General features: G+C 35.1%; 1 protein-coding gene across 1 annotated transcript in view; it reads left to right on the top strand.

Annotated features, from left to right (window-relative positions):
* The window catches only part of LOC100026598 (cytochrome P450 2C23-like), a 31538-nt gene that overhangs the window by 2647 nt on the left and 16319 nt on the right, over nucleotides 1-12572 (top strand). Inside the window, exons 2-5 of the mRNA XM_056797287.1 lie at nucleotides 6648-6810; nucleotides 7087-7236; nucleotides 7904-8064; nucleotides 12356-12532. Of these exons, the coding sequence (XP_056653265.1) occupies nucleotides 6648-6810; nucleotides 7087-7236; nucleotides 7904-8064; nucleotides 12356-12532 (651 nt within the window). The remainder of the gene's footprint in view (nucleotides 1-6647; nucleotides 6811-7086; nucleotides 7237-7903; nucleotides 8065-12355; nucleotides 12533-12572) is intronic.

The following is a 12572-nucleotide window of genomic DNA, read 5'->3' as shown; positions in this document are numbered from 1 at the left end:
AGTCAAGAAGACCTAAGCTTAAATCCAGCCTCAGATACTTGGTAGCTGTATGATCCTGGGCCAATCTCTAACTCTGTTTGCCTCCATTTTCTCATATCTAATATGAGTTGAGAAAGGAAATGGCAAACCACTCCTCACTCATATTTTTCCCAAGAAAATGCCAAATGGGATCACAAAGAGTCCGACACAACTGAAACTGAACAACAACAACAACAACCTGTGTCGGGCATTCTGTTAGGTCTTTAAGGATAAAAAAGAAAAACATGATGATCCCTGGCCTCAAGAGGCTCCCAGTTTAATAAGATAACATGCACATACCTGCCGCAGGTGGGACCTACCCTCTCCCCAGCATCAGGGGTCCTTTGACTGGGAATGTTGGCCTCGGCATAATGAATGGGAAGCAGCTTTAGTTTTCTTAGTTTTCAACCTGGAGCACAGTCTTAACAAAAAAACTGCTCTGCGTTTGCTGGCTCGATTTTTATTTTTATACCCTCTGGTTACACAGGTACTTGGCACCAAGATTCATTTTTCTATATACATTTTTCCTTACAGATAATTGGATAAGTCATACTTTAACTTTTAACAACTTGTTTAATTAACATTCTATGATTATCCTACATACTATGTTGCTATACATTCTCACAACAGACAAGAAGCTTTACTAAATATAAATGTTTTCTCTTTATGGGCAACGTAACTAGAGATCAGTTCCCAGGAAACCATGAGGTGCTAGACATGTGGTTAGGATAAGAGTGATTATTCATAACTTTAATCAACTTAATCAATCAGGATTCCTTAGGAGATAATCAACAAAACACTGCTGCTCAGTGCAGGGTCAAAGGGTAGGAAAACCTAGCCCGGTTTTAGTTATTTTTTAATATCAGGCTTTCATTTTTCTAATGTTTCACTAAGGTATCTAGGCTTCAGTTTGCACAATAAAATAGTGAAGTATAATGTACCAGTCTCTGCCTGAGAGGTAATTAATATACCTCTCATCCCTGGTTTGTAGTGGGGGTGGAGAATCAAAATGCAGTTGTGTTAGAGGTTTTAAACCTATGAAAGGGGGGTTTCCCACTTAAGTGGGTACATAGGAATCTTTAGGTTTAATTCTGTAAGTATGATATTTTGGTAATATTCTGGGAGGATAGAGTGGAATAATTGTATTAACCTTGCAGGCATGTTGCTCTCATTTATTTTCTCCTGGGGAACAATTCCAATAATAAGGGGTATTAGAGAGAGAAGTCACACAGAATGGGAATGAGTGGGAGTTTCTATCCTTCCTGGGGGCCACTTTGCAAACCCCGGTTTCCATGTGTGACCATGTCAAACAGCATGGCTTTGATGGCTCCTGGCACATACCTATATCTATAGATATTTACATATATCTCTCTCTGTCTCTGTCTCTCTCCTTTTCTCTTTCTTTAATCTCTTTCAGATATAGACCAAGTTGCAAAGTATGAATAGTTTGATAACTTTTGTGGCATAGATACAAATTTAATGAGTACAGCAATGAATAAGTAAATTAGTTTTGGTAGGATTGTCATTTAAATTTTATTAGTTCTGCCAACTTATCAATAATTACTATTTCTTCAAAAATTTAAAGCTGATTATATTTTAAAATGTTTTATAATTATGTTCATGAATTTTCTGGGTTTGTTTTAGAAGACATTCTTAGACATTTCATTTTATGATTATATTAAATGGATTATTGCTTATTATCTCTTCTTACAGGACTTTGTTGTTGAGATATACACACTAAATATTTATATGGGTTTATTTTATATCCTGTTCCTTTGCTAAAATCTTTTTAAATTTTAATTTATTTTTTATTTAATTTATTTTTTTATTTAACTAAATTTAAATTAATTTAAAATATTTCACCTAATTTGTAGTTGAATCTCTACAATTTTCCATAAATACAATTTTATTAGCATTGAAAAGCAATACATTTACTATCTCTTTGCCCATTCTTATTCCTTCCATTTCTTTTTCTTCTCTTATTTCTATTGCTATCATTTCTAACACAATATTAACTCATACTGGAGGTGATGGGATTCCTTGTTTCACTACTGATGTTATAGGGAAGACTTCTAATTTATTCTTATTATAGATGTTTGCTGATGGCTTAAAATATATATTTTTATTCTAAGGAAATCCTTTTATACTTATGTTTTCTTTTTCTTTTTTTATACTTATGTTTTCAAGTCTTTAAACAAGAATGAATTACATTTTGTCACAAGTTTTTTCTGTATATATTAATTTAATTATATAATGTTTGCTACTTTTGTTGTCAATTTAATCCATTATGTTATTTTCCTTATAGAAAATCTTCCTGCCATATTTGCTATAATTCCTGTTTGGTCTTAATGTATAACATTTGTGATACACTGCAATAGTCTCCACACTAATATTTTATTTAAAAAATTTCAGCTTCATTAATGAAATGGTTCTTTAATTTTCTTTTTCTGCTGTTGCTCATCCTAGTTTAGGCATCAGAAGCACATTTGTTTCATAAAAATGTTTGGTAAGACTCATTCTTTACAAATTCTTCTAAAGAAATTATTTAATATTGAATTTTTACATGTTTGGTTAAAACTTGCTTGAAAATCCATTTGGTCCTAGTATTTATTTCTTAGGAGGCTAACTTATGACCTGTTCGATTTCTTTTTACCAAAATCTGTTTATGTATGTATTGTTTTTCTTCCTCTGTGTTAAAATTAATTGTGGTTGGACTCAAATATATTATTAGGTGGTCACCAGGGATTTAATTTCTAAATCCCAAAAAGAAATTGCTAAAGTAAATGGAATTTATGGTAGTTTTATTTACAATATTTACAATAGAAGGAAGATATTAAGGAATGAGAGAGAGAAAAAAACCTCTGGCTTCTTCTGATACCAGTTAGAATCTCTAAGCCCCAGCCAGGGGAAGAGAGTATCAGGAAGATGGGCCTTACCTGGAGGGATCACTAAGTCAGCTTTTTACTCACCAATGGTGACAGTCTAAAAGAATTCTGAGTGTCTATATTAAGGTTGCTCCTCCAGGGTCTGTCTTCCAGTCACTCCCCAGAATCAGTGCCCGAATGAATGAATGCCTGAATGTCTGAATGCGAATGAATGATCTGAATTCGAATCTGAATGAATCCAAATGCTCCCAATGTCTGAATGATCTCCTTCTGCCTTTTGGTTCTCTTTTTAAAGATCTTTTTCTCTTGTGTCACCTCCCCTAAATTTCATGTCTACCAATCACAGCAGACGCTTTTCTCCAGGACTGCCCATTCTTTAGTTCTCACCTTCTCTGGTAAGACTATATCTTTTGGGGTTACTTAACACCTCTTTTGGTAAGTTCACCTTTTTGTAGTTACTTAACACCTTTTTGTGGTTAATTCACCTTTTGTAGTTACTTAACACCTTTTTGTAGTTAAAATCTAAAAATAGATTGTAGCTTACAATTCTTACTTCCCTATAAAGAAAGAGCTAAGTATCTTCATTGTTACAATCAGGAGATAGCTAAATCCAATCTTCACATCTGTTAATCTAGGCAATTTGTATTTTTGTAGCTACTCTTCCATTTCACTTAAATTGTAAAAAATTTTACCTAAAATTATGCAAAAATAACTCCTGATCACTGTTTTGATTTGATCTTCATTAGTGGCAAATATACCATCTTATTTTTTATGCTAATGATTTGGATTTATTCTCTGTGTTTTAAACATCATATTAACCAATGGTTTATACATATTTTCTTTTTTTCATATAAACAGTTCTAACTTTTATTTATTAATTCAATGCTTTCCCTATACTCAATTTTGTTCATCACACCTTTAATTTTTAGGATTCATAATTTAGTATGTAATTGGGATATTTAACTTGTTTTTTCTGGTTTTTTAATACCATACCCAATTAATTAATCTGTTTCTTATTTATTTTATATGCATTTAGAGATATAAATTTCCTCTAGTTATTGCATTTGCTGTATCTCATAGGTTTTGCTATGTTGTCTCATTATTAGAATTTCCATTAATAAAATTAATTATTGTCACTATGACTTGTTTTTTTAGAAAACAAATTCTTAAACATTATTTAGTACCCAGTTAATTTTGATTCTTCATTTCCATGGACCCTCATTAAATATATTTTATTGCTGTATAGTTTAGAAAAGATACATTGAATATCTCAGCTTTTCTCTATTTAATTATAAACTTTTGTGTTTTAATATATGGTCAGTTTTTATAAAGGTAGAATATAGCACTAGAAAAAAAGGTGTATTCTTTTCTTTACCACTCAGTTCTCTCCAGAAATCTATTCTATCTGATTCTTCTAATATTTTGTTTATATCCTTCACTTCTTTCTTTTTTATTTTATGGTTAAATTTATCTACTTCTGAGAATGGAAAGTTGAAGTCCCCTACTAATCCAATATTGTTATATATTTCCATCAATATCACATTTGGATAGATTTGCTATAGGGAGCTCTAACTTCTTCCTAAAGCAGATTGTTAGGTTTTTCAAAAGGAAAATTTACACCTTAGAAATCAGTAAATGCTACCAACTGGGATATGGTTTATTATTCTATTGATTGTTTAGGCTAAGAAAACAAGATAAATTATTAAAAATGAAGCTAAAACATAAAGTTTTTACAATATACTTTCCCACCAAAAGGCCCAGTGTTCAACATTTGACTGAACCTCTCTATTACTCTGTAAAAATTGTTTGAGCTCAAGCAATAGTGTTGTACGAAGCTCAGAGAATGATGTTAATTATCACTATAGTGTAGGTCTGGTACCTGAAGACTAGTAATAACAATAATAATAACTGGCATTCATATAGGGCTCTAAAATTTACAAAATGCTTTATTTCATTATCTCATTTGAACCTCACAAGACTTTTGTCTATGAAACTCAATCTGCTATCTCTGAATCTTTGCACTGGAGGTTCCCCCAAGCCTAAAATGCTTTATTCCTTCATCTCTAATATTTATTTTTCCTAATTTTGTTCAAGACACAATTCAAAGCCCAGCTTTAGTAGGAGACCTTTTTTAATTCCCCTAGGAGCTATTACCCTTTTCTATTTCTTTCTGGGTATAGCATGGTTAAATAAGCTACTGGGGGAATGAGAGAGTTTGCCATAAAAATATGTTCAAAATAAATACTTTATTTAGAAGGGAAGGCACTAGTAGCTGGTGGAAATGTCAGAAGAGATATCATGTAGAAAGTTGAACATGAATTAAACTTTGTGGAATTTAAGATTTCTACTTGAAAGCTGCAAGAAAGGAGTACATCTTGGGCATGGGTATTGCAAAACCAAGGCAATGGAAATTAGTGTTTTTTTGTTTATGTTTTTGTTTTTTTTTTAAACCCTTACCTTCCTTCTTGGAGTCAGTACTGTGTATTGGCTCCAAGGCAGAAGAGTGGTAAGGGTTAGGCAATGGGGGTCAAGTGACTTGCCCAGGGTCACACAGCTGGGAAGTGGCTGAAGCCAGATTTGAACCTAGGACCTCCCATCTCTAAGACTGGTTCTCAATCCACTGAGCTACCCAGCTGCCCCAAAATTAGTGTTTTTTTTAAAAGAGCAAGATGACTAATTCTTCTAAGTCATGGAACAAGTCAAGGGCAATAAAAATGCTGAAAATATTCATCCCAAGTGAGTTGTGAAGGATTTGAAATGTCAAATAAGTTTATATTTTATCTCAGAGGTAATAGAAAGCCACTAAAGTCTGTTGATCAGTGTAGAAAGTTGTATAACCTTTGCTTTTACACTGGCACTTTAGCCAGGAACTGGAAATTTTGAAAAAAAATATTGAATTTAGGGAAACGATACTGAATTCCATTTTATACTTATAGAGTATGGGAAGTCTAAAGATATTCAAGAGAGATAGTAGGTCAACATGTCTATATCTGGGATATATCTCCATAGTGATGCAGTTATCAAGAGTGAGAATGTAGAAGGAGAAGAGAAAATGGTCCATGACAGAACCATAGGGAATATCCATGAATTTGTCATTCATTTTGTAAAATGATCTAGCAAAAAACATAGACTAATCAGATAAGTAAGAAGAAAATAGACAGAGAATGAAAGCAAAGGATTAGAGAAACCCAGATAGAAGAGGGCAGTCAACAGTGAAAAGGTCTAGGAGAATGTGGATTGGGAAATGGCCATCCAGTTTGGCAATTTAAAGATCATTAGTAAATTTGGAGAGATCAGTTTGTGTTGAATATTGATGATAGAACCATTGCAAAAATTTAAGAAATTAGAGGAGAGGCAACAAGAGTGGACTTTTGAAAGGAGATCATAATCAAATCTATATCCCAAGTGGTTTTTCCCCCCCATGTCCTCCTATAAATTTCCCATAGATCATATACCCAACATCTCTAGTACTTTAATAGTTGCCAATGGAACACACAACTCTACATTAGAAAAATGCAATGATAGGGATTTCAAAGGGGCAAAACTAAAAGGAATAAAAATACTACTACCTTATCTCATAGCTAATTATTTTATATTCAGTGAATTTATTAACATTTGACTTATGTGTACATAGCTACTCACATATACACAGACATATGGCATGATGTAATACAGTTGTGGGGATAGATTTCAGCTTTTTGAACGTTTCACACTAACCTCTATTTCTTGGCATTCTTTTCATAGCTGGCTAAAAAATACGGCTCCATATATACTCTTTATTTTGGAACGCAGCGTGTTGTGGTGCTATATGGATATAACATTGTGAAGGAAGCTCTAATTGATAAAGGAGATATTTTTATGGAGAGGGGAAATGTACCGATATTTGAAGATACAGTCAAAGGACAAGGTAAGCTTAGTTTATTCAAGTCAGTGAAAAACAAAAAAAGGTATGGTAGAATATATCATATCAAGTATAAATCCATAGAGCAGTTAATGACTTCTATTTTTAACATTCTATTCCAGAACATAGCACAAGGTCTTCAAGTGGTAGAGATCTGATACCTACCATGTTGCACTGAATTTTGTCTGAAATGTGTTAAACTAGAAACTCCTTAGCTACCATGCACAGTGTCCACCTTTTGCCTTGATTGTTAGAATGACCCACATCTTCTCCATTGTCTAGGAGTTGTTTTCAGTCGTGGAGAAAGGTGGAAACAAATCCGAAGATTTTCTTTGATGACACTAAGGAACTTTGGGATGGGGAAGAGAAGCATTGAAGAGAGAGTTCAGGAGGAAGCCCAATGCCTGGTGGAGGAACTCAAGAAGACAAAAGGTTGGCTTTCAGTTCTTGTCTTCTGAGTCTGTGGGGTCTCACTACTCACACATTCTAGTCCTATGTACTACATGCTTTGGGGGTCATTCAAAGTGTTAGGTCCTAGAAAATCCCCCAGGAACTTATACAGAGATAATGCAAGTAAGCAAACGATCACCATTTATTTCTAGCACCCGCTAGGGCTGCCCCAAAGAAGGGGGCACACTGGCTTGGATGGGGGAACACCTTTTATAGTATAGCGGGCTAGCATGAAATGTTGAACAATAGGATATCGTGATTTGGCAGTTGCAGCTAGCTGAGGGGTTTACAATACAGGGAGTGTCTGCTTAGCTGCTGGAAAGGTTATGCTGACTTGGGCAAGAGTTTACTCCTGGCCTCCAGAGGGAGGTTGTTCTGACATCCTTCAAAAGTCTCTGCCTTGGTCCATTGACTAGTCAACCATTCTGTTTAGCTATAGAACTCCCTTCTTGCTTTTCTTATTCAGATATTACAACTTATCTACCTAGCCTCCCTCTAATGCATAAAAGAAACTATCCAGGAAAATAATCCGAGAGGAATTAAACACCAAATCCAGGTATGAACAGAAGAGACCCCAATTTCTACTTGATAAGAAACATTGCTGATAAGGCTGTTTTTTTCTACTTTTGGTAATTTTTTTCAACATTAGGTCAGCCTAATGATCCCACCTTCATCCTTGGCTGTGCTCCATGCAATGTGATCTGCTCTATACTTTTCCGTGATCGATTCAACTACAAAGATGAGAAATTTCTATATTTGATGGGCTTATTAAATGAAAACTTTCAACTGTTTACCAAACCATGGATACAGGTAAGGTCAGAGGGGTCTTCTTATTTTGTGACTGTTTGATGAATTTCAGCAACAGGATCAGTATATCATGTACTCATATAATGTTATATAAATACTAGCTATTATGAATGCAACTACTACTATTATTATTGCTTAGAGGAAGAAACTAAGATAAATAGAGCTGGCATGATTTGCTGGAGTTTACCAAGTAGGTAACAGGGCATGCATGCTGATCCATCTGTTCTGACTTCAAATCCAATGATCTTTTCACTTAATCATTATCTGAAGAAAAGATAAACTCATCTTCACAGCAGAGCTGTGAACTAGTCTTAAAAAAGAAATAGGAATCTTGGAACGCTTTAAGTTTTTTTGCCAATTTCGTGAATTTCACACCATGGTCAGCCCAAGTTTTCACTTGTTGGTAAGGAGAGTATATGGTGGTCAATTCATGAAATGATGGCCTTAGTTTCCCTATTGAGTTTTGAATTGGTCAGAGAGGATCCTGTTCTCCACTCAACACTCCCTCAATTTCATCTAATTACTATCAATGCCACCTGGAGAAATTAAGTACTTTGGCTTCAGAGGGGCATAATGTAGGCTTTCTCAAGATGGAGCAAAGAGTTTCCAATTTATCTATCATTCTTGACTCTCCAATTATGGCACCACATTAACTCTTGATTCTTATCTGTTTAATTCACATACTCAATATACTTTATGACAGAGCCATGCTGGATCATTCACAGTCCTACAGTCTAGTCCTGTGCTTCTTTCATTTAGGAGATTTGTTTCTCCTGTCCAATATTCCTTGAATGTCCATCAGGTTCCCTCTTCAGCTGTTGAATTTCTGCCCACCCTTTAAAATCTCACTCTAACGCCACCTACTTCATGAAGCCTCCCTTGTTCCCTGTGATTAACAATGTTTTTATTCTTTGGATATCCCATAAATTATTATATGCTTCCTCCTGATGCACTAGTCATGTGTAATTTACTTGAGAATTATGAATCTCTGGTTGCCCCATTCTTCTTCTACAATATAAAATCCACCTAGGTAGGAATTGTATCTTTCAGGAAATTTGTATCTCTCTGAACATCTAATATATGATCCTCCATTGATAAGGTACTTCTTTAGTATTTGTTGAGTTGATTAGTAATTGATTAGCACAATGAGAATAATTGAAATATAAAGAGAAATAATATTTGAAAAATAATAATTAATTAGCATATTGAGAAAGCTCATTATCTGGTATGCTTTTAGAACATTCTCTCCTCAAACACACGCAAAGTACTTACTTTAGACTCTCCTGTAAGCCTTGCATGTCCATCTGTTATAAAGATATTTTATTTTACCAATTACATACAATAACAATTTTCCATATAAGTCTTCTGAAATTATCTGATCCAAATTATCTCCCTCTCCCTTTGCCTCTGTGAGATTTTAAATGGTTGAGGTCTTAAGCTGTAGTGAGTTAAAATGGTGGAAGATATAAATTGTGATAGATATAAGAGAGGGTGAGTAAATTTGACTGCAGAAATATGTTTCACTACAGTGTCTTGGTTTTTAAATCAAATATAAGGTGGTCGCCAGGGAAATATTCCCAATTATTCAAATACCCAGGTCAATTGGGTTTTATAGAGATTTTAATTAACAATACAATGAGTAATCAAAGAAAAGAGAGAGAGAATAAGAAAGGAATAAGTATGAAGGGCCTCAAGCCAATATGGCCTAGACCTGAGTCTTAAAAGAGAAATCAGTCAGTTTTTTAACACTCACCACAAGGTCTGACTAAGCAAGGATTCTAGTGACACTAGGCCAGCTCCATCTCAGCTGACTTCACCAGAGAGCCTTCCAGCCAGAGACTGTTCCAAAGGGCCTCTCTCCAGAGCCTCCAGAGGGACAGAGTCCCCTCAGAGGAGCTCCAGGGAGACCTCCTTAGAGATTATCCTCCAAGAGCTTCCCTTCTCCAGAGCCTCCCTCAAGAGATTCTTCCCAAGCGGTCCTCATCAGAGATTCTCCAAAAGGATTTCTTCAAAAGGATATATATCTCAAGAGATTTTGCTTTTTCTCCCATGTCACCTCCCCTAAGTCTCTACATCTACCAATCACTGTAGACGCTTTCCAAAGGACTGCCCATCTAAATTCCTGCTAAGTCGACCAAGATCCTCAGTAAGTCTGAACTAGAGAAAACACAGCTGAGTCAAGTAATCTCATCAAGAGAAAACTTGCTCGACCCTTTTAGGTACCCAACATCCCATTGTATCAATTCAAAAACAGGCCTGGCTCAAAGAACTCCTTGCCCCACCATAAGCATGGATCCAAGTACTTTCATTGTTTAGCAAGGAGTTTTCTCCCCTAAAGCAGTCTTAAGTACGGGTAGAGTAGAGGTCCTCCCATTTCTGATCCTGGCGAGTTCTCACATCAAAATGGGGAATGTTTCTCAGTAGGGAATTTGTTCCAATTAAGAATTCCCTGATGGGGAAATTTTTAACATTCACAAGTCTGAGAGATTTCAAGATTTACACCTCCCTCCACCTAGAGATGGTAAGCAATTTGATCTGGTAAGTATATTTGACATATACTGCTATTTATGGAAATAAGCAACATGGGACTTTTTTGCTAGAATATTCCATTTTGTTACAAGAGTTTTAAAACTTTCAATTCAAGAAGCAAAGAGAGACAGTGTTTGTTCATTGAAAAACAAAAGAAAATTAAATTAGAAAAAACTAGTTGGAGAAACGGGGTTTTTTTACACTTGCTGCTTTAAAGAACCTTTCTCTTTCTCTCACTTCCAGTTGACCTTCCTTGATTCTCAGTGATTTTTCCCAGAAGTTTCTAATTAATTACCTTCAACTTAACCTAATTGCCACCCCTTTAGAACATGTCAGCACCATGTTCTCCCGATGTCTCATGTCTGGAGGAGAAAGAAGCATTGCCTTTCTAGCCAGGTTTCTCTCTGCTACAAGCTCATTTTGGTCAGAGGAATAGAATTCTTGTTCCCTGAATTTCAATGAAGCCAATGGCTTTTAAATTACCCAAGACTGTTGTGTATAGTACTGAAGCTTCCTTTCTCTAATTATTATTAGATGTTTTGTCTGCTATTCACTTTAGGAAAATACCCATCTTTCATAATCATTATTGTCTTCCCTGAATGGATGCCTTAAAAAACATTCCACCAATTTTCTGGCACTATAGGAGTTGTCATAGAAATTGTTGCCCAATGACTTTCTTTAAAATGTGGATAAGTCCTGATTTTTCCTTCCATATTTTTCAAAATATTATAGGTTGGAGGAACTTTGGGAAAACTAACACATTGAGATACTGGTATCTAAAATGGTAGTGTATCTGTAAATTCAACTAGGCACCCTAGAAAACAATTTGGATCTCTCTCTCCAATTTAGTAAATTATGTATGTGCTTTTTTTTAAACCCTCACCTTCTGTCTTGGAATCAATTCTGTGTATTGGTTCCAAGGCAGAAGAGCGGTAAGGGCTAGGCAATACAGGTTTAGTGACTTGCCCAGGGTCACATAACTGGGAAGTATCTGAGACCACATTTGAACCCAGGACCTCCAATGTCTGGGTCTGACTCTCAATCCAATGAGTCATCCACCTGCCCCTATGTATATGCTATGAACAAACAATACAACTATTTCTTCTATGCTCCAAAATTTTTATAAACAGAAGTTGAAAGTTATATCTGGAAAAGTGGAAAGCAACTTTTTGTGACTTCAGAGCACTAAAAATTATGGAATACTAATTAGCTGGGTCATAGTTGAACAAACTATGGCACATAAAGTTTATAGAATTTCTACTATAATGTGAGAAATGATGAGAAGGACATTTTCAGACCTACAAGATTTTATAAATAGATGCCAAGTACAGTGAGCAGAAATAATTTGTATAATAATAAAGACACCAGAAAGATAAACACCATGGAAGGCTAAAGAACTCCTGAGGTAACATAACAAATTCTGATGTCCATCTCCTGGCAGAGAAGAAATGGGCTCAAGATATGTAATACAAACATTTCTGGCTATTGCCAAGGTAGTATTTTGTTTCGCTTGACTATACAGATTTATTTCATGCTTTTGTTTTTCTTTTTTCCCAGTATGAGATGAGAGTCAAGTAGGAGTCTCAGTATGAGAGTCCCAGTCAAGATGAAAGAAAATATTTTTATTAATGAAAAATTTAAATGAATATTAAAGAATGCAATGACTTTGAATAGAACAGAATAATTCATGAAGTAGAGATTACGAATTGTCTCTCCGTGACACTAACTCACATGTCTTTGTGTTTTCTTTTTCTGGGGGAGTTAGCTCTACAACTTTTTACCAGCATTCAGAGTGCATCTCCCTGGAAAGCATAAACAACTTTTTAAAAATGTGGAGGAACTAAAACGCTTCATTTTGGAAAGAGTGAAGGAGCATCAGGAGATACTGGACCCTAACAACCCTCAAGACTACATTGACTGCTACCTCTCCAAAATGCAGCAGGTAGGATACATGGGGGAAGCATGTTGCCAGTGAAGCCAGG

This window comes from Monodelphis domestica, chromosome 1 (genome assembly GCF_027887165.1).
Source record: "Monodelphis domestica isolate mMonDom1 chromosome 1, mMonDom1.pri, whole genome shotgun sequence".
In the NCBI taxonomy this organism is placed as follows: domain Eukaryota; kingdom Metazoa; phylum Chordata; class Mammalia; order Didelphimorphia; family Didelphidae; genus Monodelphis; species Monodelphis domestica.
This window is presented reverse-complemented; position numbering and strand designations above follow the sequence as displayed.